The following is a 27,950-nucleotide window of genomic DNA, read 5'->3' as shown; positions in this document are numbered from 1 at the left end:
TATTTTTACGTTATCTTGCTCTACGTTTTGTCATATTTGGGTTTGTTTTGTTTTAAACGTAGTCGTCCACAAATGTGTTCAGTCATCGTGTTTCATCCAAAATTCTGCCTGCAAGACAAATTCGAGGTAAAAGTCAACATGGCTTTCCCTGGCTAAACCCCGCCCATTCCTTGTGACGGTGCACTGTGGCAGTCAGTCAGTCACGTCGGCATGAGAAAACGAGACAAAAGCTGTCACAGGTTGACACAAAACTACTTTGAAGATTAGAATTAAATATTGCTGCTTTTTCCTCGCGCCCACAATGCCGAGACGACTCGTGTGCACTGTTGCACGCAAGAAAGCCTGACGACAAGAATCAAGGTGGCTAATGCTACTACACAAAGTAGCTGTCTGTCACTTTTAAGGTAAGAGCTTCGTCTTTTCCATTTTCCCTACTTATTCTTCTCCTCTTGTCCTTCCAAGAAAGATTGAATTCGTTTCTACACACTACATCTTACTCAATTTAGTGCAAAAATGTTTTTCCTTCATTGCAGCAAATCAGCAGTAACCTTTCTGTTAGCCCAATGTTTCCTAACATTTATTGAAGCAAAGCGGCTCTTTTACATTGGAAAGAATCTCACGACAAACTATCAAACGCTCATTTGTATAAAATATGATTACTGAAATAATAATCGCAAATCAACCTTGTCACAAATTGACTCCATTGTGAAATTCAGGCCTTTTTAATTTCCTGTACTCACAGGAAGATATGACCTGTTGTTTTTATGGCAACAGGTGGGTTACACACGTTTATTGAGCTGTCTACAGCTTACATTGGGTGGAAAACTCAATTTTATTATCCAGGGTGTCCATAAAGATCACAGGATGCCATTTGTATTTGTCAAATGTGGGACTTCCTTTGTGATTTAGGGCTCCAGAAATAGATTTGACTTGTAAATCAATCTGAAACAGTCACTATTACATCAACGGGGTACATGAAATACTCAAATGCACTGTGATAAAAAAAAACCAACCATCAACCACCCAAACATGATCTAATTACCATATTTGATCTATATTGCTTTTGTACTCTGTAGTTGAATTTTTCAACAAAATGTTGACGCATTCTATTTTGAGTTCCGCACCATCACTCATTTGTTGCCATGAGCAAACAGGTTAGTCTGCTTAGACTGTCACTATGCTATGTGCGCCTTACTGGACTCAGTTCATCTTTATTTGTAGAACACCTAATTATACATGTGCAACACAAAATTCTTTACAGTTAAAAAACAAAACAAAACAAAACAGGTTTGCAGTTTTAAAATCAATTGATAAAAGAATGTAAATGATAAAAGATGACATTACTGGTAAAGACGGCTTGAGTGACATAAACATCGTTTGTAAATAAACTAAAAAAATAATGATCAGAAAAGGAGCTGTTAAGACACCAAGATGCATTTGTGTTTAGTTTCATGAAAAATCAATGAGAGAAAAATCTTATATCCAAAAATGTAATGAGCATCTTTAGAAAATATATTGCAAATCATGACATTTCATTTCGGACACATTACAATGAAGACATTATTTGTGTGAAAAATATCGCTTATTTTTTATTATTAGTAGTAGTAGTGCCTTTTCAATAACAACTGGCAATATTTCAAATTCTCATATCAGTAATACCATTTGATTTTCAAAATGAAATTCAGTGTGATGTGTTTTTATCACATATAGATCATATTGTATAAAAATTACCCTGAAGCAAGTCGTGTTTATACTCTGCCTTCCTCGCAATAAGTGACTATTTCCCTGATAAATGTCAACCTTTTGTTTTAGAATCATGACGCAGGAAGGAAATATGTGTCAAGTCACCCTTGGTGTCAAGGGCATGACTTGTGGCTCCTGTGTCCAATCCATAGAGCAGTGCATCGGTTCTCTGCCAGGAGTGATACACATAAAGGTAATTCCCATTTGACATTTTATCACACTGTACAGACATATTGCAAAATGCTTCCGCTTCAAAACAGGATCTTCATCACATGTTGTGGCAATTCTTTCAATCCCAACACATAGGGATTAAAATGATCTTTACTTGCCAGGCCTATTTTGATTTGAAAGCAGGTGCTAAAGGCTAAATTGCAGTGATTGAAGCCTGTGGTTGTTGTTGTTGTTTACCCCTCAGGCTGAGGTTAAATGACAAAGCTAATGCAATTGTATGTTCAAGACAGAGCTCTGTCTTTTGCAGGACTCTGACAGCAAGTCGATACGCCACTCCCACAGGAAACGTTATTTGCCTTTGTCTTTTTTCAGAATGGAGTGTCTCAGTCCTCTCTTGGTGATCTTTATAGACCTTTGTATTGTCAGACCTTACTTGTAATTTTCATTGGCACAAAAATTGTGTGTAATCCAAAATGCTCACTTCCCCCCACCCCCCACGTTGTTTGAGTCAAGTGATCCCTCCAGCGCGTCACATGCTTTCTCAAGGAAGTCACGTGGTCTTTCATATGACTGTAATATAGCTTAGATAGGTTTTCATTTGAGCCTGAAATGCATTTAGTGCACCAAAAAGAGAAAAAAAAGCCAACTCAAAGAGTTAAACAGGTTTAAAGAATTAGGTTGTGATAAATCAATTGATAGATCGCGTCCGTTTCTGTTCTGGGGGAAGGAATATTCCCAAAGCAAATAATGGACATTAAAACAAACTATGGCCAAAGTTTTAAGTGAGCCAAACAAGTTAAAACATTTGTTCAAATGACATTTAACTGACATGGTGATTTCCGTCACGTTTAATATTCCTTATTGTCATATAAATGTAAAAAGAAGATAACAAGTCGGTGACTGGAAGAATTGAAGTCTATTTCATTTAGTGTCACTCAAAAAGATAGAGGCGTGTTTTTCAAGAACAGTTCTGATTGTGAACTTCATGAATCCCACCTGTAATGAAATACTGGGCATGGGTAATCTTTTTCTATTTCCTGATCCCGCCTTGCAGAGTTAGTAGCGGTAAATGTAATTACCCTCCGTGTTTGGCTGTGTTCTTCTCAGCAACAGCTTCAGGACAATTTCTTGAATTTCTCTCTTTGAATAAGATTTGACCCAACTTGTCAGAAACTCACAGTAGGATCTTACCTACAAAAAAAAAGGGGGATGAATTTCAAAGTCAAGGGTGACCAAACCAGTCAGGGTCATTTTTGATGATGTGGAATTTCAGAAGTGTTTTAAAACGTGTTTGCTCTAATTTTGCAGGTCTCTTTAGAGCAGGCGAATGCAACGGTCATTTTCAATGACAGCCAACAAAGCCCAGCGTCCCTCCTGGAGGCCATTGATGACATGGGCTTTGAATCAAGTTTATCTACGGCCATACCCGTTGGAACTGATATCCCGCTGATCCCAACATCAGGAGAGCCACCTTTAGCTCCACTGGAGGCTTTGGAGAAGGTCTCTGAGAGTCCGGCAGACGAGGGCCTCAACGTCACCCTTCCCTCGTCATCGACGCCTGCGCAGGAGCTCACTGAAGTCATGTTGAGGCTCCTGCCATCGGAAAGCGCCACTCCTGGCACCGCTATGGCAAAAGACTTGCTCGTGTCGCCATCTCACAGCACAGACAGCAGAGCGACGCTCCTGAAGATGAACATTCAAGGCATGACTTGTCATTCCTGCACCAGCACCATTGAGGGGAAGATTGGAAAGTTGAAAGGGATTGAAAAGATCAAAGGTGACACCTGATTATTGATCGTGCTGAAACTTTCTATCTATTGGCATCGGCCTCATAAACTCCCAATCAGTCGGGCTCTTTTTGTAAGACCGCTAAATTGACAACGCTGTAGTAGTGTCATTTAAAACGGACCTTTATTTCTATCTTTTGCAAACAATGACTATTTTATACGATTTAATTGTTTATCTGTAATTTTCCGCAGTCATTTTGGATTCTCAGGAAGCTACCATTGTGTACCTGCCTTGCCTCATCAGCGTGCAGACCATCATCGACCAGATTTCTTTGGCCGGCTTCGAGGCTGGTGTGAAGTTCAAACCACAGCCCCTGCAACTCTCCCACGACGAAGTTGAACGGTTTGCGGATTCTCATAAAACAGGTGCTTCTTCACCAGCGGACACTTGTGAGGAGACAGAACTCTTAATTGACACGTCTCGAGTGGCGCTCACGGTGAAAGGCATGCACTGTCGATCCTGCGTGGTCAATATCCAAGACAACATCTCTACGCTGCCCGGTGTGTCCTCTGTGGCGGTCTCTCTCGAGGACGAGCAAGCCTCCATCTGCTACGACCCGCTGACAGTCACAGTGCCTCAGTTGCGACAGGCAATTGAAGCACTCCCTCCGGGGAACTTCAAAACTCAACCCTGGGAGTCTTCAGGGCTCCACAGCCCTCCAGCTACCTCATCTCCACCCGCTTTAGCTCCGCCGCGAGCATTTGCACGATCCTCGGCCAACCGTGCTGTACCCCAGCCTTGTTTTATCCAACCGCTGGCGTCCATGGCTAAGATTCACATCGAGGGCATGACATGTCATTCCTGCGTCCAGTCAATAGAAGGCGTGATGTCTCAGAGAAAAGGGGTGACGTCAGCGCGGGTGTCTTTGGCCGATAAGCAAGGCCTCTTTGAATATGACCCCCTGTCGACCTCCTTAGTTGAGCTTAGGGATGCCATAAAGGACATGGGCTTTGACGCTTTCTTATTTGGTGAGACACTCATCATCATGTCATACTGGAATTTTCAAAAACAGTCTCGTTCTATTTTAATCGTGACGATAGAGCTAGTAACTTGTTGTTCTTTTTTGCCCACAGAGACCAATTCTTTACCAGCTGTGTCGCCTCCCGGTGTCCTCAAGTCTCCAAGTGTCGTGCCAGTTCAAAATGAGGAATTAGACATCACCCCCCTCAATGGAACCACCCAGGATCACAAAACGGGCAAGAGGGACAAACTCTCAAGCGCAGACAGATGCTTCATCCAGATCCGAGGCATGACCTGTGCATCGTGCGTGGCAAACATTGAGCGAAACCTCAAAAATGAACCTGGTCAGTTCACATTTTGTCCAGAGCGTGTTTTCAAAGCAATCTTTTGTGTATTAATAGAAATGATTCTTTTTCCTTGCGCAGGTGTCTATACCGTTCTGGTCGCGTTAATGGCCGGAAAGGCCGAGGTGCGCTTTAATGCCGAAATGATCGACCCTGTGAAGATTGCGGAGTGTGTGAATGAGCTGGGCTTCTCCGCCTCAGTCATGGAGAACTATGAAGGTTCAGATGGAAACTTGGAATTAGTGGTGAGTTGCGTGTCCATAGTTTATTCAACACTGTAATTACATGCACCAAAAAAAAAACATCCTTAGAGTTAGAAGAGATGCCCAGCTTCCATCATTTCATGCATTCTTCTCCTGTTTCCACCTCCTTCCAGGTGAGGGGCATGACTTGTGCCTCTTGTGTCCACAAAATTGAATCCAGCCTTACAAAAGAAAATGGGATCAAATATGCCTCTGTGGCCTTATCAACCAACAAGGCACACATTAAGTATGACGCCGAAGTTATTGGCCCACGAGACATCATCAAGTTGATTGGGGTGATCCATTTCTCTGTGCTCTTCTGTAATTTTATCTGTGTGCTTGTCTACCGGTATGAAAATGACTTTATATTCATGATAAAGCTCCAGGCTGAGTTTTTTTTTTATTTTGTATTATTTATTTATTTTAACAATTGTAACTAAATTCATGCTCTATCATGTTTGTAGAATTTGGGTTTTGAAGCATCTTTGGTGAAGAAGGACCGTGCCACCAGTCATTTGGACCATAGTACAGAGATACGACAGTGAGAAGCATTTTTTTTTTTTTTTTTATACATATCTCCTGACCACCTGGCAAACCAGTCCAGGCTCTAACTGGTCTCTTATCGAATGTATCCACATAACGGCAATGGGTTTAGAATGTTGCTCTCAATTTTGTTGACACTTTTTGATTATTAAACATTCACACACATGCCCCAATATGGCAACTCTTAAGAAAACAATTACCAGTCCATTAAATATTGTGACGTTAAAATCACAATAATTCTGTTGAACTTTTGAAAAGCAAGTCTAAAAGTTGGATCTTATCTTTGCGTAACATCCTGAGCAGCCAAAAAGCTGATTTGGCAGTTCTACTAGTCGTGCTCGGTTGTTATTAAAATGTCAATGATCAACCCAAAACATTTCTCTGAGTAGCTTCCAATGTTTGCTTTCTCAGGTGGAGGAAATCTTTCCTGGTGAGCTTGATCTTCTGTGTGCCAGTGATGGGTATGATGGTATATATGATCATCGTGGACCACCAGATGAACGCCGCTCACCAACACAACGCCACGGCCGAGGACCGCAACTTGTACCACGCCACCATGTTCCTGGAGAGACAGTTGCTCCCAGGCCTCTCGGTCATGAACCTGCTCTCTTTCCTTTTTTGTGTACCGGTGCAGGTGAGTCACGAGGTTCCTTATCTCCCCTACACCTCTGCGTGTAGCTCACTGCCTGATAATTCTTTCCTTTATTTAGTTCATCGGCGGCCGTTACTTCTACGTTCAAGCCTACAAAGCAGTGAAACACAAATCTGCCAACATGGATGTGCTTATCGTCCTGGCCACCTCCATAGCCTTCACATACTCCTCCATCGTCCTAATAGTGGCCATGGTGGAGAAAGCAAAGGTCAACCCCATCACCTTTTTCGACACACCGCCTATGCTGTTTGTCTTCATCTCCCTGGGACGCTGGTTGGAACAGATAGCCAAGGTTGAAAATAATTGATAAGGCTTTGAATGTGCAATGTGGAAGTACAGCAACTAAGATGCTTTTTCCTCTGTGTGTTTTAGAGCAAAACGTCGGAGGCTCTTTCCAAGCTCATGTCACTGCAAGCCACCGAGGCCACTGTGGTCATCCTCGGTAGCGATTCAACTATTCTAAGGTACCGCTTGTGATCCTTTAGGCCGCTGTGTCAATGTTTGTTCTTGAATTGCCTCGAGATAAGAACAACGTGATTCAACAGGAAATCCTCATTGGCTGTTCCTAATCGAATTATGTATCAGTCATATCCAGATGTCACATAAATCAAGTTATTTTATCCTAGTGAGGACCCACAGGGGACACTGTAAATCTCTGATATTTGTTATGCAAAGAGCATGCAATGCAGTCTTATTTGGACTTATTAGGATTTTTTGTGTACATAATTAGTAGGAACACCGTTTCATTTGAACAAAAGGGGGCAGCAGCGTGCATTAAGCGCATAATTAGAACTGTACTGTATGGAACTGAAAGTTAGTTCTAGTCGCATCAGCAGGTCAATAAATAAAGATCATTTATTAAATTAATCCCTCAGTGTCTGACATTTATAAGCGTGAGTGAATTGTTGACTGATTTCCAGTGAGAATCAAGTGGACGTTGAGCTGGTGCAGAGGGGAGATGTGGTCAAAGTAGTTCCTGGTGGAAAATTTCCCGTCGATGGAAGAGTCCTTCAAGGGCAATCTATGGCCGACGAGTCTCTCATCACAGGTTGGTCAAACTGCAGAGGCCAAAAGAATTCTGTACCTCTATGTTTGGGGCTCAAAACTGAACCGCTGTTGCTTTGAAACTTCAGGGGAGGCCATGCCCGTGACCAAGAAGCCGGGGAGTGTCGTGATTGCAGGCTCCATTAACCAGAATGGCTCGCTGCTGGTCAGCGCTACTCATGTCGGCATGGACACCACGCTGTCTCAGATTGTCAAACTCGTCGAAGAGGCTCAGACTTCAAAGGTGTGTCATGGGTTATTGATCTTTATGATCCTTCTTCAATGTGCTTTAGGTGTCTTGATTCTGTGTTTGCTTTATTTTTTTAGGCTCCCATCCAGCAGTATGCTGATAAGATCAGTGGCTACTTTGTACCTTTCATTGTTGGCGTGTCAGTTCTTACTTTGATTTCCTGGATAGTGATTGGGTTCATGGATTTCCCCCTGGTGGAAAAATACTTTCCGGTGAGTGTTTTGAATTAAATTACTGAATCGTTCAAATCCTACATTGGCAATTCACGATCTGATTGAACAAAGAAACTGCATCTCATCTTGTTTCCCCATCCCAGGCAAAACAAAAACAAACCCCCCAAAAATCTGTGCCATTAAAAATGTTCTTTATGTTTTGTTTTATTAAAAGTGACACCCAATCTGTGAAAACATGTTTTCCTAAATTTTCTAATCGTTGCTCCTTGCAGGGTTATGACAAAAGCATTTCCAGGGCGGAGGCGGTGATTCGCTTTGCTTTCCAGGCCTCCATAACCGTGTTATGCATCGCCTGTCCCTGCTCCCTCGGTCTGGCGACCCCGACGGCTGTCATGGTGGGCACCGGGGTCGGCGCCCAAAATGGCATCCTAATTAAAGGAGGGGAACCTTTGGAAATGGCACATAAGGTACTGTATGTTAATAACAGTACTCATGCATGTGTGTTGATGACACATACTCCAATTTTTCGAATATAGTTGGAAGACTTTTGAACAGCATTACCGATGCTGCTGGTTTCCTTGACAACCACCACAGAAGGTTTAACTGACTAAAAGCAAACATCCATTCACAGGTCCAAACAGTGGTGTTTGATAAAACCGGGACCATTACGTACGGCGCCCCAAACGTCGTCCAGGTCAAAATAGTCACGGAGGGTAACAAAATGCCTCGCTCCCGACTGCTTGCCATCGTGGGCACAGCAGAGAACAACAGTGAGCATCCTCTGGGAGTAGCTATCACCAAATACTGCAAGCAGGTTGGTTTGGACTTCAGCTACCCAAGTCTTGTTTTCTGAGCATCAGCACGAGTAATGAGACATTAACCGCACGCACGCACGCAGGAGCTCGGCACAGAGTCGCTCGGCGTGTGCACCGACTTCCAGGCCGTGCCGGGCTGCGGCCTTCGCTGTCAGGTCAGCAACACCGAGATGCTGTCAAAGCACGGGGATGGTGACGACGAGGACAACAACCAGCGTAACAGCATGCTTGTTCAGATCAGCGACACCATCACGTCAACCAGCTCCCATTCTCTCATCATGGACCCGCAGCCTCTCCGTACGCCACGGTCTCGACGCTCATTTCTGTGCTAGGTGGGGATGTTTCTAAAGTGCCGTGTGTCCGCAGGCCTGGCCCAGACCGCGAGCTACGTAGTCCTGATTGGCAATCGAGAGTGGATGAGGAGGAATTGTCTACAGATCCGACACGATATCGATGACGCCATGATGGAGCACGAGCGCAGGGGTCGCACCGCCGTCCTGGTTGCTGTCGACAGTGAGTGCTGGAAGTGGAAACACGAGGGTGCCACTGGTTCAAAACATGAAAGAAAACATGGAGCTCTGCTTTTTTTTTTTTAGATGTGCTGTGTGCCATGATAGCCATTGCGGACACAGTGAAACCGGAAGCTGAGCTGGCAGTCCAAACTCTGACCTGCATGGGCTTGGAGGTCGTGTTGATGACGGGAGACAACAGCAAGACGGCACGGGCCATTGCTGCACAGGTGGGCCCGATTGTTGGTAATCTTAGCATGCTAACTTCAATACCACAAGTAAGCCACTCCCTCATCAAGCTAGAGGGAAGGACAATGGCTTGGATCTGGTCACGTTTATAGAACAAAAACAAAAACAATCACTGGACTGCTCTAGCCTTTGATGGGGTGGTCACTCCTTCTAACTTGGTCGGCACATATGTACGTACATGCATTGCTTTTGATGAGAAACTCTGCCCTACCAACATGGCCACCTAAAAGGGGCGTTTTGATTGGACTGGAAAATATTGTCTGTTCCGTTGAATCCAGGAGCCGTTGTTTTTGGGGCACATTAAATTGAAGTAACTGTTTCAATGTATATTTCATTCCTTATTAAAAACCAGCCTTCCAATTTGGTAAATTCCAATTCATTCCGATAAGGTTTCCAATTCCCTGACCTTTGCAGCCCTAATTCTGCTTGCATGTCTCCTTTCTGCATTAGGTGGGCATCAGGAAAGTGTTTGCAGAGGTGTTGCCCTCCCACAAGGTGGCCAAGGTGGAGCAGCTGCAGCAAGCGGGGAAGAGGGTCGCCATGGTTGGCGACGGCATCAACGACTCGCCCGCTCTGGCCATGGCTGACGTCGGCATCGCCATAGGAACCGGCACTGATGTGGCCATCGAGGCAGCAGACGTGGTCCTAATCAGGGTGCGAACTGAATGTGTGACTTTGGCCTCTGCTGCACAAATGCTCTCACAAAATTATTTGAAATTGATTTGTGGAATCGCGTAACTCAGTTTAACTCGCGTTGACAGAATGACCTGCTGGATGTGGTCAGCAGTATCGACCTCTCCAAAAAGACCGTCAAGAGGATCAGGATCAACTTTGTCTTTGCTCTCATCTACAACCTGGTTGGCATTCCCATCGCTGCAGGTAAAAGAACACAGTTTGTGTCTCTGCTGGCAATGAGCCTCAACATTTTTGGAAACTAAAGTTTGTCATTTGCACACTAAAATCTTGACAAGATGCTCAGCACTCTTTATCTTTACACTAAATAAATATTCAAGGCTTGTTTGTGTATAAGTTGTGATATGAAATTCTACAAAAGATAAAACTTATTCCATTTTTACTGGAACCTAACCTTGAAGCTGTACCGCGTATTCTAAAAAAAAAAAAAAAGCAATGTTTTAAAGAGAGGAAGTGCTGTAAAATGAAACAACTAAGATAACTTTGCATGTTACATCTTCAAGTCTTGTCCATGCTCTCAAAAAAATAATGCTCCATTCTGATTGAATCTGCCAAAGAAGTGCTGTTTGGGTTCCTCAATGAGTAAAATATTTCCAGAATTTTCCCCTCCATATTTCTTTTCTGATTATATTTCTACTTCATTCCTGAAATGTTTTTAAGCATGATTTTATTGTCAGATTTACATTATTAGTTGTAAAAGGTATTGCAAAAATCCAAATGAAATGATCTAGTAATATAACTTTCTTACAAGGTTCATCATTGGCAATATTAACTTTGCGTATCAAATGACCCCTTTTGTTTGAAATCATCTCAGAAACACTTCTGCGTCCTTAGGTGTGTTCCTTCCCATCGGTTTGGTGTTACAGCCATGGATGGGCTCTGCCGCCATGGCCTTGTCGTCCGTCTCTGTGGTTATGTCCTCGCTCCTACTCAAATGGTAACATTTCCTCGACACGAACGTCACCTGGAAATCCACTCCCTTCTCACCGTCGACCTTTTCTATAGCTACACCAAGCCCAGCGCAGAGAAGTTGGAGGCTCGACTGGAGTCGCGGCTGAGCCGCAGCGCGCGGCAAAGCAGCCTGTCCGAAGTCAGCGTCAACATCGGCATGGGCGAGCTGCGACGCTCCTCGCCCAAACTCAGCCTCCTCGACCGCATCGTCAACTACAGCCGGGCGTCCATCAACTCGCTGCGCTCCGACAAGAACTCGATCCACAGCCTGGTGCTCAGTGACCCCGACAAACACTCGCTCCTGGTGGGAGAGGCGCCCTGCGACGAGGAGTTCTGCTGAAGACCAAGTGCCCGAGGTAGCTCGTTTTTGGTTTTTTTTCTTCCCCCCGGGCGGCTTTTGCCGATGGCGCCATCTGGGTGGACGATGCTGTGGGCGTCACACTTGACTCCCAAGAAAGCGTGTGCGCCAAGCACTTGAGAGCAAACTGGCTTACTTCCGCCGCCCTCTCTTTTTTTTTTCCCCCATTTTGTTAATGTGGGCGTGCTGCAATCTGAGAGCAGCCGTCTTAATGTGCCTGCGTACCCAAAGACCTTTTTAAGTTTGAGCTCTTTTTCATTCAATGTCTGGAGTATTTATATTTACCCTTATTTATCTCACGTTCATCCAAATCTGTGAAAAATTTGAATGACGCTCGAGAGCGAGTCGGAAACGGTGTTAGCCAAGCGCCACTAGAAATGTCGTCGTGGCATTAGTCTAGTTCATTCCAAAGAGAGCAGCTTGGACACAACAGCTGTCAAGTGTTGCCATGGCAACATGTACAAGCCTTCACTTAACGGGACGCAATCTGCTGTTATCTTGTTACATTTGTGGCGCTCATTGCCGTGCAGTTCGTCTTTTGTATGTCAAGCAAGTGCATTTAGGCCATCAGTAGCCTACTGATTGTATGGCGGTAGCGTAGTGTCGTGTGTTACTGCTTCCAAGCTTTTTTTGTCTTCACAAGTTGTGGTCTTGATTGCATTTTTTCAACCGTGGATGGTTTACTGCTAGGCTACATTCCTTTTTATCTTTCTCTTTTGCTCTGTCAGCACATTGTCACACAAGAGTCCAAGTTCTCGCTTTGGTTTTGTTTTAGTTGTTGAAGAGACAGTTGAAGTTGTTAAAGAGAAAATGACGCGTGTCCTGAAGTCCACTAAGCGTGATCATGTCGGCCTATCTAAGCGACTCCCACATTACGTCTACATGTACGGTTAAATGAAGCAAGTGTTCCCTGAACGTTCTAAATTCGGGGGGTGGGGAGCCTACGGCTATGGCTCTGAAGAACTTTGAATCCAGGCTGCCATGCAACTCTGTCCAAAAATAAGCCACCTAATTTATACTTAATAAATATTGATTTAATGTTGTATATTTTGTCATAAAATTAGTATAGCTTTGAATTGCTGAATGGGATCTACACCTGTTCTAAACTATTGTGCCTTGGATTTAAAAAAAATAAAAATAAAAAGAATGAAAAAAGTGGCATCACTGTGCTGTCTTCTGTCAAGTGCCTTAAAGTGGCACTCTTTATTATTCCACATAAAGATCACATTAAGTTAGTGAAATGCACAACCAAAACGCTATTCATTTTTTTTAGAAATACACATATCTTTTAACTCATTCCATTGCATGATCACTTGGGTTGTATTTCCAGTTGACAGTTACCATTAGCTCATGTAGTAATTTGAGATGTACAGCAATAAAGAGGGATGAGCTCTTATTAAATGTTAAGAAAATCAATACAAGAATTGACAGTAAACATAAAAATTTGATTTTTGTGCCACTCTCTCAACTGGTCACCGATGAACTAAACAAAACTGTGGTCAAAGGGTTGACAAAATTGCAACAAAAAAAAAAGTGCAGCATTTCATCTTAGCATTCCAACATTGTGCTTTTGTGGACCAATACGTATCTGTAGCAGGAAAACATTACATTCAGTTCACCTTGAAGATGACAAGAACATAAGTCACTTCATACCAGCTGGAAACATGTACAGATATCTGGAAACACTAATATAAATCAAGTTACTCATACAATACAACAACAGTAGATTTAGAGACTATCAAACATCTTTACAGTGATCACACCATGATGATGGGCAATGGAATCAAAGTTCACAAACATTTTATGTAAACATTTCATTTGTTCGACTAAATCGTTACAACACTTGAATTCTACGTAGAGAATTTCAATCATCATCTTCGCTTATGATTTTTGTGCCTTGTGTGTTGTTTATTTATTTTTGTCATCCCCGATTTCTAGAAGTGGCCAAAGAAACATCTAGTTCTCTGCCCAGTATCAGAATCTTTGTGTGCTGGATGACTAAAAGTGATCAGCGCAGTCCAGGTAGGTGAGATGATGCTTACCTTTTCTAATATTCTACTCTCAGTCTGAATCTTGATATGACACTGATAAGATTTTTTTTTTTTTTTTTACAAGTAAATGACATTATGAGGACATGTCAGAGCAGTGTCTGATACCAAAACCATCTCAAGTGTGTTCATGACGGTGATGTAATCTGAATTCTAATGCAAATCGAGACACCCTGTAGGCTGACATGAATTGACACTAGCGCAGTCGTTGAGTCAGAAATACCGTAATACTGCAAATAGTTGTAGAAAAACACTTCTAGGTCATAGATATAAAACAATTAAGTACAGCTTGAACCGAGAGTGCCTTCTCTGCCTTCCTTTTCCTTTGCCAATTAGTACTCAAAGGACTCAAAATGACAACAAAAGGTAAAGTAAACCTACCGTACTCTTATAAAAGTGAGTAGTTGTATTTCACCGTTGACGTCACAGGATTAAAGGTGAAATTAGCTTGACGTATTTTAAGTAAACATTTACTACCAGATTTCCTCAATTATATATATATATACGATATAACTTTTAACTGACATTCCTCATTTGAATAACGGGAATGAGTTTCTAGCACAATGATGTTAGTTCTAATACTTGAAATATAGCCACATGATATTTATGCTAACAGCATGTTAAAACTAAGCACATTACAGCGACAGCCCGTTTCTTGCTACAGGTAAAATGGCTCCCCCAGCCACAATATTACTGAAAGTCATGAGGAGTGATTGCTTGTGCTTGTTTGTCAAGCTGAATAAGTTAAATGTGAGGGGATTGAAATAGCACCATGTCGGTCCATTATTGGTGGCCCGCCATTTTAAAAGCATGGCTAACTGAAGATAAAGAAGCCTTTTTCAATGGTCACTCATCTGGCAAAAAGAAAAGCGATTGGGGGAATAGGAATGTTATGAAACAGCTGGGTGAGGTCATTTGGAGGTCATGTGGATTTGGCACAATTTCAAAGATTTGTGAATAATTCAGTTAAAAAAAATATATATACCGCACAGACACAAAAATGCCAATTTAAAATATAAAATAAAACTCACTCTATTGTTGACAGAATCGAGAAAAGACTGCATGTGAAATGAGCAGATGCAAAAACTTAACTTTGGCACAATGAATGGGGGGCTGATGACCTGGTCATAGTGGCGTTTGGCTTTCATAGCCCCTTGTTGAAGTAGACTCGCTCAAGGCCCGGGTGGCTGACCCGGATCTTCTCTTGCAGCTCGGGCTCCAGGCGACTAACTGAAATTGAGCTGGTGGATCCACATGTAACAGTATTATTATCATGAGAGCATTTTTGAATTTTATACAGATTGACGCACCTCTTCTGGGGGAACAATGCACAGCACAATGGCGTTGCAAACACCAGGCTGAAAAAGGGAAAAGAAATTGTGATGAGTAAAGCGTTGAGGTGAAATGGACATTTTATGGAATTATAATTGTATTTGAGCTACTCTCGTTTAAAGAATAACCATGTACATATTTTTAACGTGGTGCCGGTTTGTGGGAACAAAGTTCCACTTCGAAGTCAAAATAGAAAATAATACTGTGTAACATGTTTCATGGAAGCAACGCCAGCTAACTGTGTTGAATGTCAGACCACTCACCAGAATCCCACCAAACCGACTTGAATTGGTGCACTCATCCATGGGAACCTCTAAAAGGAGCACACAGAAGAAGAAAAAAACAAATGAGGGCCATAAAGGTAGTGAATTTCTCATGTCCTGCTTATTCTCACTATGTGAACATGTGACTCTAGCTATTTTGTCGATTTTACCATCTTACCCTCAGAAAGGCCTTCTTCTCCAAATGGTTCATTAAAAAGGGTGGGATGGCTGAAAAGAAAAAGAGCAAAAAGGCATTTTAGAATGTGACCGGTGAAAGGAAGTAGATCCTCTGAGTCGTACCCATTCCTGGAGAAGCCATGAGGATCCTTGAGACCACAACCTGAGAGATGGCCTGCTGTGCCGCTTTGGACGATTCTCCTATCCTGTTGTCGTTCTCATCTGTTATGGGAATGCCGTGTTTCAGTTCTCTGAGGACAAAGGGCAAAGACAATTCAATCCAAAGACACAAAACTCTTCAAAATGAAGAAATGATGATTCTCTGTTTTTCTTACTTTTACAGTGCCTTGCTGTGGGGGACTATGTGTTAAACCTCATAGGGATGTAACGGTATTGTAAATATCTCCATTTTAAAAATCTCCCAATTGCTGCTGTAGAATGTGGCAAAATCAAATGTTGCTTTAGTTTTTTTTTTTTAAGTGAAATACTGCCTCTCCTGTCAATTTATGGTATGCCTAATCTGCTGTGTGTGCCTTAGCCTCTAGGGGGCAGTGTGGAGATGCAGAAAAAGTTGCATCTTAACCCTATTAATATGAGTTATTTTCCAAAGACTACCAATATATGCCGGTATTACCTGTCTGTATTTGTTACTATAGAGTTTTTGTGTGAATATTACTTATTTAAATCAAATGGGAATTCCCTTCCCGTGAGGTCTAATGCTAATTCTAGCTAGCTCATAAATTAGGTTTCACAATGTATAGATTAGCAGCATGATATAGATTTCTGGAACTAAGCTAAAAAAAAAAAAAAATTAAACGTGATGTAGTATTTAACAACGCAATGCTTCTTTTTTGTTTTACAGTAAGCTTAAAAGCTCACTAATATAAGCAACACAGGCGAATTCAAGAAACTTTAACAACACAGAGACTTGCATATATGATTTTTGTGTTTGTAAGAAGCCTTCAAATTCACAACTAATTTATGGATTTTTTTTCTATAAGTGGTTCCACTGCACTTTTTTTTTTTTTTTTTTAAACTGTGAATCCGGGATAACTGCTGTGTTCGCCATAATCTTAAGAAAAACGCTTTTCACACCAGTCGGGTGTAACTGAAATTTGATGGTGTCACTTTTTATGTTCAACACTTTTATGTACTTCTAACGTTCGTTTATGTATGGCATTTTCAATATACACTCAAAAATGGGGTTGATGTGTCTTTTAGGTGACCCCCTGACATCTTACCTTTGCCTCATCAGTGGGATGTTGATACAATTTGCAGCGGCTACAGCGGCGAACGGAACAAAGCGTCCGATCAGAGGAGAGACGTGCTGCAGCGAAAAAGAAGAGGCTTAAAAAAAAACACGCAACGGGGAACAAATCCCATCTCTAAAATGGTGTACGCGTTCAAGCTTCCCGAGCATAAATCAGCATGAATAACACTGAGCTGGCAGGGAGACACGGCGATTCCAGAGCACGACCCCGTGAATAATTAGGCTCCTCTCATACAAAGAGGCTATTTGTGCGCAGCTGACATCATGTCGGCACTACCCGAGAGCTTGAAGTCAAACCCGTTAAAATGTGAAGTAGAATGGAGTTAGATGCTGATACCTTTGTTAGTGCATTTAGTCCTAGCGCGGTAGCTACTGCCCCCGTGGTGGCCGAAACATACGCCGTGCCAAGCTGACTGCAAACGAGAGAAGTACAGCGGTGAACTGGACGGCTCAGGAGCTCCGGGCACGATGCCGGCCGGCTGTTGGCGTACCTGATCGTGATAGGAGCGTCGCCGCTTCTGTTGGTGTAGTTCACGATTGCGTTGAAAGACTGATTGATCCACTGCCAGAACAACACAGCTGGAGTGGTCCTGGACCATGGGGAATGAAGACAATGAGCACTGACAGTTTCTCATATTTTCATTATCATGTCAGTCTATCTATCTATCCATCCATCAATGGTCAATCAGAAAATTGGTTTTGAAGATACGAGTACACCAAACCGAACCAAATTGTTCCACTTTGAAATACAGGATATTGCGATATCGTATTGGGTACTCAAGTCTTTAATTGGAGAGACATGGTAGCTTTGAAAGAAGGCCTGACAAGTTCATTCACATTGTAAATTCCATCCATCCATCTTCTATACCGCTTGTCCCCAAGGGGTTGCGGGCGAGCTGAAACCTATCCCAGGAATCATCGGGCAGTAGGCGAGGGACACCCTGAACTGGTTGCCAGCCAATCGCAGGGCACACAGAGACCAACAGCCTTTCGCACTCACACTCACACCTAGGGACAATTTGGAGTGCTCAATTGGCCTACCAAGCATGTTTTGGGAATATGGGAGGAAACCGGAGTGCCTGGAGAAAACCCACGCGGGCACGGGGAGAACATGCAAACACAGAGAGGGTTGGAGGTGGAACCCAACTAACTGTGAGGCGGACGTGCTAAACAGTGCTCCACCGAGCCGCCCCATTGTAAATTCATCTGCTTGTTTCTTATTTTATAAAATAATTCAAAATAATACCTATACCGATTGACACAAGATTGATAGTGAATCGTGTGCCAGTTGGCAGCATTCCAACCATTATTAACTAGCGAGTTCTTACTTGTAAAATGTCATCATGCATCCAGTGATGGTCATATTCATCGGAACCTGCGCTGACATGCGGCCAATCAGGATCATCTTCTCTCCGGTATCCGGATGGAAAGCAGAGTCAAAGACATATTTGGCTCGCCACAGTTCGTCTTCTGTCAGCCCCGGGGAGACGATTCCTTTTCTGGATAAGAATTCCCGGTTTGGGTGTTCGCTGGGGTGGCTTTGGTAGCTGCGGCCGGCTTACCTGTAGTCTGTGATGATTTTGTGGGCACGTTCGAGCTGTTCGTTGGTGAGGAGGACGTTCCGCGGGTCGGTGACAGTGAAGAAATGCTTGGCGCGGCCCACAAATGTGCTCTGGTCCCAGCGGGGCTCCTTGATGTTTATGGATGTGGAGAGCTCTGCGGCCATTTTTATCTGGTGAAAAGACATTTTTTTTTATGTCACTTGACCTCACCCCAATGAACCAGCACAGCAGCGTAGGACGGCCGTACTAAATAATTTTCACTGATAGTTTTATAGTAATTCTACCTGACACATTATGGTTATTTACAACCAGTTAATTTCCAACTACACAAAAGAATGACATTTTTTTTGTTTTAAATACAATTGTTGATATGAATATCTTTTTTTTTTTTTTTTTTTTTTATACATGCTGTGGACTGTTACTATGGCTACACTTGCAATTCCACATCACCTTTTCATAGCTGGAAGAAGTTTTGAAGGGTTTCATTGTAGTCATGATTATTTAAGCTGTATACGTTATAGTTTGTGTCACGGCATGAGCAGACAACCAGATAAAACTGGCCGGCACTGCCATGAACATGTTCTGCTCATTGCTCCCAGTCGCATCTGGTTTTTAACCATTTTCATTCCAAACTTAAAAAGGTCTGTGCAAGGATTTGCTGCAGGATGATGAAACTCCTCCTGGAATTGCACCAAACATGGCTGCTGGCTGAATTGACTGACACATGAAAGACTAATGTCTAGCTGCATGTGCGGTCTCTTTAAATTGAATTAAACTCTCACGGGTTGGAGCAGCCCACATACACGCGAGCACAAAATACCAGTTTGCTTGATACTGTATTTTATATGAAGTCCATGGTGGGTAGCGTTCACACTGCGTTAATCAATACTTTTAATTGCTAATGAAGGTGATGTTGGAGGATGAACTTTGGACCGAGTGATCTGCAAGCTCACGGCCGCTTGTGCCCTCTACTCTCAGCCAATCACAGCAAGGCCTGCGTGGCTACACATTAACAACCAATTGCTTGCGTAATATCAATATCATATTCGACCTTCAGTTTCTTATATTTTCATGAATTTTATAGAGATGGATTGGGGGGGGGGTACTCCCTCCCCCCTCTGAGAAGTGCTAAACACACTCTGGGTGACAACCTGACCCAAACCAGTCTGATCTGGACCAGGTCTTGACAACACAATGGGGAGAAATGTATAACAAATATATACAGTATGCCCTTGCATGTGAAGATGAATTCCGCGGTGAGGGAAGCTGTGCGTCCAGAATTCAACTCGTATGGAGACGCCACATCCACGCCACATCAGCGCACGCGCACGCGCACAAGAGCTTGTTGTATCCTTCCTTCCACCTGACATCAACACTAACGTTTCATTTGGAGTTTGAATAACGAATTACTTACTGCACTGGGGGGGCTCCGGTGCTCCGTGAAAGGAATCCCTGAAAGGCTGCAGCCAGCTAATTTTGCGAGCAGTCACTCACACGCACACACACGCACACACACACACACGCGACCACATCGCACTCTCTCTACACCGGAAGCAGCCAAACTACAAAATAAAAGTCGATAGAAATATTAGACCCAATGTGAAGAGAAACGTGCCTGGATCCTATCTCAATTCTGCTCTCCAAATTACCTTAGTCGTTCACGAACACACGTGGATGAATTTCACATCAACGTTTGCCGGTTGCTCAGATAGCCTTTTATTTTAAAAGGATTCCGGTACTGCCACGTCACACATGCTGACTTGATTCATCTGGAGCGCGTCTGTCACAATTCCACGCTTCGGGTAAGAATGTCCGCAATGGCCTTCTTGTGCACTTTGTTCACCCCGTGCGTGTGTGCGTTTGCTTTGGGTATTCCATTTTCCTTGCCTAATCGCAAAAGTGTTACAAAGAGTGTTAGTGGTCAGCACATCTGCTTCACAGTCAAGAGGTTTTGTGTTCAAATCTTTTGAATAGAATTCATGTAAAGGGGATTCATTTGTAGGTGTTGTATAGATAAGACTAAATTAGGGTAAAATAATTGATGACTGATAGAATGTAAAAGAATCAAGAATGTTGAAACACTCAGGTTATTTTGATTTTTGTGTTGTCAGGTAGACGAGCACATTAAGTATAAATTAAAAACGCCACGTAAAATGCTTAATATTTCTGCCTTGATCAACATTACTATAGCATATTAGGCTTAAGTGTTCATCAAAAACGTGATGTGTTATTCCTTAAAAAATAGAATACGTTGTGATTAAATACAAGGAGAAAACTGTTTCAATTTCAAATAATATATAATTTTTAAAGTTGAGTTTTATTTGTGCCTGAATGTTAAAAAAAACGCACATGTGAACAAAACAAACTGTACTTAAGCCTTAATTCTTTTGTGTATCACCCTTTCAGAAAAATCGGGTTTAAGTGATCATATGTTCGTTCTACATGGAAACACTTGTATTTGTGTTTTTTAATGCCCCTCGTATCTGTTTACTGGGCAGCTTTTCTTCATCATGCTCAGTCTCACCTCTGGTTCTGTGGTAACTTTGTGTACGTGTTGTACAAGTTATTCCCAACAAACCCTTTCAGTCTTTTATTTATTGTTTTGTATTATATCGGGTAACAGTAACTCAATTCATTTATCATTGTTATAAAATGAAAAATACATGTACAAAAGCAATAACATCTTGCAGTTAACTTTTGAGTCATATTTCTTTTAAATCCAAAAACCCACTTAAAGTCCAAACTTTGGGGTGTTTCATATTGTATACAGTATTTGGTACTGATCTGCCCCTCCAAAGGACAAACAAGCACTATCTGCATGCCATCTGGTGGTTTATAATATGCAGCAATGTATAAGTCTTGAAAACTTAAAAAAATCTTGGGCATCCCTACATCGGCTGTGTATTTCTAGACGTCTGTGCTCCATTATTGCCTGCAAAATATGAAGTCATCTTCAGCGTTGATACTGTTTGCACTTTTGTAGAGTGCGCAAAGTCTGCCGCCATTGCTGTGTGACAGAAAGTTAAACTCAATGAACAGAAAATGTTCAGCTCTCTGATAATTATACATCACTGCCCTAAGTGCTATCATACAAATATGTCCTACTTGACAATTGTATTGCACTGAAACTCTTTTTGACATGCAGATGGAGATGGTAGAGCTCCTGCTTCTGGTTCTTTATAAATACGGTGGCACATATTAGATGACCATGTGGAGATCTTTAGAGGAAGTAGTCTGGAAATCGCCACGATGATTGGGGCTCTTCTTTGCGGGGGGCCGGGTCAAACTGTTGGCTGGCAAGCGGAGATATCTTTTGTCAACGTAAATCTCAATCATGGAATTTGATCATCACTATTAAATATGCCATAAAATGGAAGGAATATTAGAAAATGACTTACAAGGAGCATTTCAGTGTGTCTTCAAGTTCCATGATTGCTGCCTTGTTTCCACAACGATAACAATAGTTTGGTGCACTGAAGATCGTCACAACATTTTTGTCGTGGTACCAATTAAAGCCCTGAATGGGGAAGTTTGAGCGTTACGTTATCAGCCTTTATTGGACAAAACAATATTTATGCAGGTGGCAGCTCTCTTTTGTGGTACCTCCATCTCCAGCTGATGGGCTCGCGAAACCAAAGTGAGCCCGTTTGCATGATTAAAAGTCTCTGAGATGTCCTGGCCGAAGGTGTAACCGGCACCACGGAGCGAAATGTCCCAACCATAGTGCTCATCTGGGTCGGACCACAACAAGTCACACATTGGACCCTAAAAGTGGAGAAAAAACAAATGTTCTTTATGCAAGCTCAGATTCCAGTGACCAAGATTAAGGACCATTAAGAACATTAAAAGAAGAATTTTAACACAGTTGTTGAACACAGCATTCACATGATCAAGAATTTTCATTGCATTTCATTTGTACCTCGTGAGGAACCTCCTGGAAGCGATCCAATGCTCTGATGGTTTCCAGTGTTACTATTGAAGGAGATAATCCTCCATGTAGGCACAAAATCTTAACCCAAAAAAAAAAAAAAAAAATCTGAATTTACTCACATCAACCTGGATGTGATTAGCCTGGATTTTTTTTAATGTACAGATTCTCACCTGGTTATCAACCAGTGCAGTTAGAGGTAAATAATCAAATAGATCGGTAAACTGCTTCCAAACATTGGCATTTCCATATTTCATCAGGCATTCGTCATAGAAGCCGTAGACATGTGTGAGCTGTCTCGTCTCGTGGTTTCCTCTCAGAATGGTGATTCTTTCACGAAATCTGACCTGGAAGCCAAATTTGAACTGCTCAACCAACCAACCAGGCAGGCAGGAGGTCTCTCTTCCTATTGTGCAAAATCTATCATCGTTTTTATACCTTCAGACAAACAAGGAGAGTCACTGTCTCAACAGAATAGTAGCCTCTATCCACATAGTCTCCCATGAAGAGATAGTTGGTGTCAGGGGGCTTCCCGCCTATCTTAAAAAGCTCCATGAGGTCATAGAACTGACCGTGAACATCTCCACAAACCGTCACTGGACATCTCACCTCTTGAACATTGGATTCCTTTTGCAGGATCTCTTTGGCCTTAACACAGGGGCAAAGAAAGCACTTTAAAATTCATTCACTGCCCGTCTTCCTGGTTTATCATGAACGTTTGACTATAGATGGACAATTTGATAGGAAGGCGGTCTCCATGTGCCCACTTTATAACAATGATCAGTGATTGCCCCGGCCAACTTTACATCTTCCGCAAGTGAAGAGGTTCTTGCTGTTCGGTAAAAATGAAATGTCAATTTTGCCAGCAAGTCAGTTTATGCTTCTGCTATCCAGTATCCTGCACTGATTGAAGTGAATGAGAGGATTTGCTCCCATTGGCCGGGAAGCAAGCTGGCTTTGTTCACATCAACAAAACCGCAAACTATCAATTTCATTCTGTCCCATTCAGGCTGGATCCAGCACTGAATTTATCAATCCATTTTCTATCATAATTCTCATCATTAAGGTTACAGGTAAGAAATATTGAATTTTGAAGGAACATTGTAACTCAAATATTCATATTATTCTAAAGGACAGTATGATTTGTGGGCTGAAAATGGCAACTGGTGTCAAATAATGTTGCAGATGTCCTACCCTTTCACAAAGTGATCGAACTTGATTTTCTTTGAGCTGCCTGCACTCAATGAGCTGTTCAATCCACAAGTCCAACTCTTTGCTCACTGACTTGTCATCCATGTCCGAGTTGCTGCCTCCTTTCAAATCAAAAAGCAAAATCATGAGGACAACATTAGCAGGCCAAACTACGTCCTAACAGACTAAATGAGAGTTCATTTGAGGAATGTTTAGCCTGCGTCATCACTTCAAGGGAAATGAACGCTTTTCCTTGTATTTTTACATCATAGAATTGACGTCATCTTAACGTGCACTTTATTTCAGGTATGAATTTTGCAGCGCCGCAATTTTGTTGTTTCGGCTGCCCTCTGCTGGACAAGATGGAACAGTGATGACCTGATGCTGATAAACAAGAAAATTGAACTCTTTCCACAATGCTGAATAATTAGTGCTCTAGTAATCCTGTATTTATCAATATTTCCATTTTAAATAATCAATTTAAATATAAAAAGTCACTCATTTTAATTTATTTGAACCCCGCCAATCCAATACTAACTAGGCTGACAACAAAAATACGAAATTGAAAAACGGTGATCGATCAATCAATCCACCGTACCAGGAATTTTAATATTTACAATTAAAAGTAATTTAATCACACCTGCAGCATCGTGTTTAGCGCTTTTCATTCACTTCCTTGAGAGTTTTGGGCCTGCCCCTTCATCAATACTTTTACATGTTTTTATTTATTTATTTATTTATTTATTTATTTATTTATTTATTTACTTCTTTTCTCCTTTTCTCCTTCTCAATAATGTATGTCCGATAGTCGCGATTATTCGATTGAGCGGTCGAAGTATTCGCGTGACGGGACGACGTCACTGCTCTTCATTTTCATTAGCAAGATGTGCGACGGAAAACGCATTTGTCGGACCCATTCCAGTTTTAGTAGGTACTATGCTTATCTACAAGAATCGGACCCGGCATTGTGACGTAACCATTGCCTACATTTTTGTGATTGGGTCTTTACGCCACAAGCGTGCTCTCATTGGTCCATAACGTATGACGCAACAGTCCACCAGATTCGAATTTCCAGTCGCCGAGCTGGTGTCCTTTTAAACCCACCAAAGAACATTTGATTGTCAGCAAAAAGGTACTTTTTTCGAAGTTTAAGTTCTGATAATGTTCAAAAGAATCTTACAAAAATAGCAAATTCAGTAGCGCTACTTTGCCAAAATACAGCAAAATATCTTGAATGCTAACAAGAGAAGCGACTAACTTGTTTCTTGCTGTTTTATAGAGGAAACTATGAACGATGATACTCGCAAGTTATTTGAACGCGTTTCCAAAAAGATGGGCTGGACCGGGTTCGATGGACGAGACATAGCACAAACGAAGGTTTGCAGTTTGTTTTCAAATGATATTGCCTTCATGGATGTCTCCTAATATGTTTTCATTTCTCCTTCCTCTTGTAACTGATCCATGCAATTGAGAAGCAACGTCATGGTGCCACAAGTGGGGGTCATTTTGCTGACCGATCAGTGTCGCCTGAGGACGAAGATAAAGAAAACCAGCATTTCAGGGCCAGCTCATACAAAAACGCCATTTCGATTGACTCCAGTGACGACGAATTTGACCATTGTGAGTGACATGCAACCTTGGAATTGAATTTGAGCCAGTTCAATGTTGGTTGCACCAGTTCCATGGACAATCCTCTTTTTTCACTCCTTAGTTCTTGTGAGCTGGAAGACTCCAAGAACGAAAACTAAGCCAAAGAAACCATGCAGTGTTGCAAAGATAGAAAGGTAGGATATCGTATTTCGTCAGTTGACCTTGGAAACAATTTCTAACGTTATCCGTTTACAGTTCCAGTGTTCTTGCAGTGAGCTCGGATGATGATAGCGGCGATTTTGAAAAATGTGAGTTTTAAAATAGTTTTTGAGTATAAAACAAGCCCTGTAATTGTCAAGGCAATTATGCAACCATAATATTAATCTTCCTGTGTCATTCTTAAGTCCTGCACCGTGTGAAAACTCCCGCTACCAAGCCCAGGAAAGTATCAGAAAGTGAAAGTGAGGACAGGTGACTATTTTAATCGTCATCCAAATTTGCATTACTGTATTCCTGTCACTGAAAGTGTGTTTTAAAAAGCTTTTTTTAATCTGTTTTTATCCAAAAGCCTTAAACATTTTATTGTGGATGATAACTTATCAGATGATGACTTCATTCAGACCAAATCATCCTCTAAAGGTATTATAGATCAAATCAGCGCTGACTTTAATTTTAAAACAACAGTTTAGTTACTAGTATGTTCCCCTTTTGATTTTTTCACCCAGGGCATAAGAAGACCAATACTCCAGCCACACACAAATCATCCAGGAGACCACTGCAACCATCTCAGTTTGCCTCTCCTTTGTTCATCAGTGATAGTGGGGATGAGGATAAGAACATTGTCATCAAGAGCACTTGGAAGACTCGCCACACAAAGCCAAAACCTAATGAAGACAACCCAGTGATTTGTGACCAAAAGGACAGCCCGCCATCACCGCTTTTGCCCCCCATCTCCCCATTCACCGTTCCTCGGCCATTCCACCATCCTGCGACATCTTGGCTTTCTCCTAAGCGTACGCTTTCAGCTCCTCTCAAGCTGGACGACTCTTCTGGTTCTGAAGAGGAGTTTACATCCTTACTGGAGAGGCTTAAAAAGAAGAACATAGTCACTGACTCTACCTCCAAGACCAACACTGGTGCAACAAAAAATATTTTTTGGGCCCTCTCATTCCATAAGATCTTTCACTTGCATCTATTACTAGATTTGATGCATTCATTTTGGTTTAAAACCTGTCTCCTGTTTGTTCTCAAATTCAGAATCCAGTCGGGGCCCTCCTGTGTCGCTTCCAGTCGTAAAGGGGCCAGCGAAACCCAGGGCCACCTCATTAGGTGAAAAAAATCCGGACGTAAAGACCCCTGGGAAAAGCAGCACCCTAAAGCCGAAAGTGAGTCAGACGGAACCCCGACATGGTCCCGTCAGCAGGTGCATCTTCTATTGAGTGTTTTCTCGACCTTAGCCATATAGCAGTTGCTTTCTTAACACGTTTGTCTTTCCTCCAGACTAGTTTTGTGCAAAACCCCAGGTTGCTTCTTGGAGTCCCTATCAAATCCTACCTTTAGCTACTGCCGCAATTTTAGGCAAAAGAAGGAAGAACTGTCGAGCAAATTGTATCAGTTGTACAACTGCAGTGTCTTTGACCGGAAGGTATTGAATTGTGTCATCTCTTTATGTGCATACTTATGGATAGATGTGTATGAAGCTTAGCTTATTGAATGACTCGTTTTCTTGGCTGACATTTATAGCTCCCCATCGATATGTCCGTGACCTGGAACAAAAAGATGCGCAAAACAGCAGGCTACTGTATTACTGGTCAAGAACGAGGTGGAGGGAGCCGTTACGCTCGCATCGAACTATCTGAGAAAGTCTGCGATTCTGCAGGTAATTCTTTTACGAAGGTATGTAATCTATAAATCAGTCAAACATCGCTTACGGCAGAGAACTCAGTCAGGGCTATAGTTGCCCATTTTCCGAGAACTTCTTCTTGCACACTTTTGTCTTGCACACTTTGACACGAATTCTACATCTCCAGTCTAGGACCCACCCCAATTGCCAAAGAGGGATCCGAGCTGAGACCGTGTGAAAATCCCAAAATGTGTACTTTTCCTTAGACTTTGGAGTATTAATAAGCCTCTCAAGATCACTGATGACACTTGCGCAATCACCTTGTGTGACATTCTCTCTTCAGTTAGTCACGCGTAGAAGAATATTTTGATGAAAAAAAAAATCTCTCCCGTCTAGATCGCCTCAGAGACACACTGATCCACGAAATGTGCCACGCTGCCACCTGGCTGATCAACGGCGTGAGGGACGGCCACGGAAGCTTATGGAAGGCTTACGCTCGCAAGTCCACCTTGGTTCACCCCGAGCTACCGATGGTGACTCGCTGCCACAGCTACGACATCAAGTTCAAATTCAAGTACCAGTGTACCAAATGTCAGAATACGTACGTGGCATACTTCCTTTTTTTTTTTTTTTTAAATGGAACGAGCTTTTTATGTGCATCTAAGCTTGCTCTTGTCTGTAGGATCGGTCGTCATTCCAAGTCCCTGGACACTCAGAAGTTTGTGTGTGCACTTTGCACGGGCAAACTCGTCCTGCTCACGCCGTTCAAGCCTCGTCCTCCTACGCCTTTCGCCAACTTTGTGAAGGAGAATTACAAGAGTGTGCGCCAGGAGCTGGCGGAGCAAAGCCATCGGGAAGTAATGCGCAAACTCAGCGTAGACTTTGCCTCTAAGAATACACTTAGTGACATTCACGATTTAGACCACTGAGGTAAGTGGAACACGGCAATGGAACGACAATGAATATCTTTAATGACTTTACAACACATCGGTTGTCAATTATGCGTTTTACAGTGCATGTGTGTGTGTTCCGCTCTGGTGTTTTGGTTTAGCTTTGTATCGAAGAGGTTGTGATGTTTTACACACAGATGTCAGCTAATTCTACTTATAGATTTGTTGTTGCGTTTTGACTCCAAATAAAGTTTGAATTGTTTGTTTTGAAATCAAATGGCACGGTGCATTCGATTGGAATGGTAACAGATCGTTATCATCCAATAATTTTCCATAGCGCTTGTTTTTAATGTTGCAGATGAACTGGAGCC

At 42.3% G+C, this 27,950-nt stretch overlaps 4 protein-coding genes across 6 annotated transcripts; 2 read left to right on the top strand and 2 right to left on the bottom strand.

Moving 5' to 3' along the window:
- Positions 1–153: 153 nt before the first annotated feature.
- Positions 154–12,664, top strand: atp7a (ATPase copper transporting alpha). Of its 2 annotated transcripts, XM_085933026.1 has the most exons (24): positions 154–404; positions 1,813–1,936; positions 3,223–3,691; positions 3,894–4,670; positions 4,776–5,006; positions 5,088–5,251; positions 5,383–5,544; positions 5,713–5,789; positions 6,203–6,425; positions 6,502–6,735; positions 6,816–6,907; positions 7,364–7,491; positions 7,577–7,731; positions 7,815–7,949; positions 8,183–8,377; positions 8,542–8,724; positions 8,809–8,880; positions 8,962–9,022; positions 9,092–9,238; positions 9,322–9,464; positions 9,934–10,137; positions 10,245–10,362; positions 11,011–11,113; positions 11,182–12,664. In XM_085933026.1, the coding sequence occupies exons 2-24, from the start codon at positions 1,817–1,819 to the stop codon at positions 11,465–11,467; spliced, it is 4,479 nt and encodes a 1,492-aa protein (XP_085789152.1). In that variant the 5' UTR covers positions 154–404; positions 1,813–1,816; the 3' UTR covers positions 11,468–12,664. The 2 variants fall into 2 exon arrangements, with proteins under 2 accessions (XP_085789152.1, XP_085789143.1); XM_085933017.1 differs by having other exon boundaries at positions 8,809–9,022.
- On the bottom strand, positions 12,532–19,844 carry sfxn1 (sideroflexin 1). 2 transcript variants are annotated; one of them, XM_085933064.1, is made up of 12 exons: positions 19,787–19,844; positions 19,552–19,699; positions 18,138–18,307; positions 17,904–18,074; positions 17,067–17,165; positions 16,913–16,988; positions 16,547–16,632; positions 15,429–15,556; positions 15,307–15,356; positions 15,129–15,178; positions 14,844–14,891; positions 12,532–14,774 (listed from the first exon to the last, which is right to left on the bottom strand). In XM_085933064.1, the coding sequence occupies exons 3-12, from the start codon at positions 18,299–18,301 to the stop codon at positions 14,678–14,680; spliced, it is 969 nt and encodes a 322-aa protein (XP_085789190.1). In that variant the 5' UTR covers positions 18,302–18,307; positions 19,552–19,699; positions 19,787–19,844; the 3' UTR covers positions 12,532–14,677. The 2 variants fall into 2 exon arrangements, with proteins under 2 accessions (XP_085789190.1, XP_085789180.1); XM_085933054.1 differs by having other exon boundaries at positions 18,138–19,699.
- A 1,024-nt stretch (positions 19,845–20,868) lies between these two features.
- Positions 20,869–24,157, bottom strand: LOC147060626 (serine/threonine-protein phosphatase 2A catalytic subunit beta isoform-like). Its single transcript, XM_085901788.1, has 8 exons — positions 23,897–24,157; positions 23,260–23,378; positions 22,504–22,713; positions 22,239–22,412; positions 22,057–22,146; positions 21,741–21,902; positions 21,536–21,654; positions 20,869–21,430 (listed from the first exon to the last, which is right to left on the bottom strand). The coding sequence occupies exons 1-8, from the start codon at positions 23,922–23,924 to the stop codon at positions 21,358–21,360; spliced, it is 975 nt and encodes a 324-aa protein (XP_085757914.1). The 5' UTR covers positions 23,925–24,157; the 3' UTR covers positions 20,869–21,357.
- Positions 24,158–24,227: 70 nt separating this feature from the next.
- gcna (germ cell nuclear acidic peptidase) lies at positions 24,228–27,856 on the top strand. Its single transcript, XM_085901731.1, has 13 exons — positions 24,228–24,388; positions 24,536–24,633; positions 24,732–24,876; positions 24,968–25,040; positions 25,102–25,154; positions 25,251–25,317; positions 25,415–25,485; positions 25,572–25,982; positions 26,104–26,269; positions 26,347–26,491; positions 26,590–26,725; positions 27,086–27,290; positions 27,372–27,856. The coding sequence occupies exons 2-13, from the start codon at positions 24,544–24,546 to the stop codon at positions 27,616–27,618; spliced, it is 1,809 nt and encodes a 602-aa protein (XP_085757857.1). The 5' UTR covers positions 24,228–24,388; positions 24,536–24,543; the 3' UTR covers positions 27,619–27,856.
- The last annotated feature ends 94 nt before the right edge of the window (positions 27,857–27,950 follow it).

The sequence above is a fragment of the Syngnathus leptorhynchus genome, chromosome 2 (assembly GCF_054491065.1).
Source record: "Syngnathus leptorhynchus isolate UIUO chromosome 2, UIUO_Slep, whole genome shotgun sequence".
NCBI classification, from domain to species: Eukaryota; Metazoa; Chordata; class Actinopteri; order Syngnathiformes; family Syngnathidae; genus Syngnathus; species Syngnathus leptorhynchus.
This window is presented reverse-complemented; position numbering and strand designations above follow the sequence as displayed.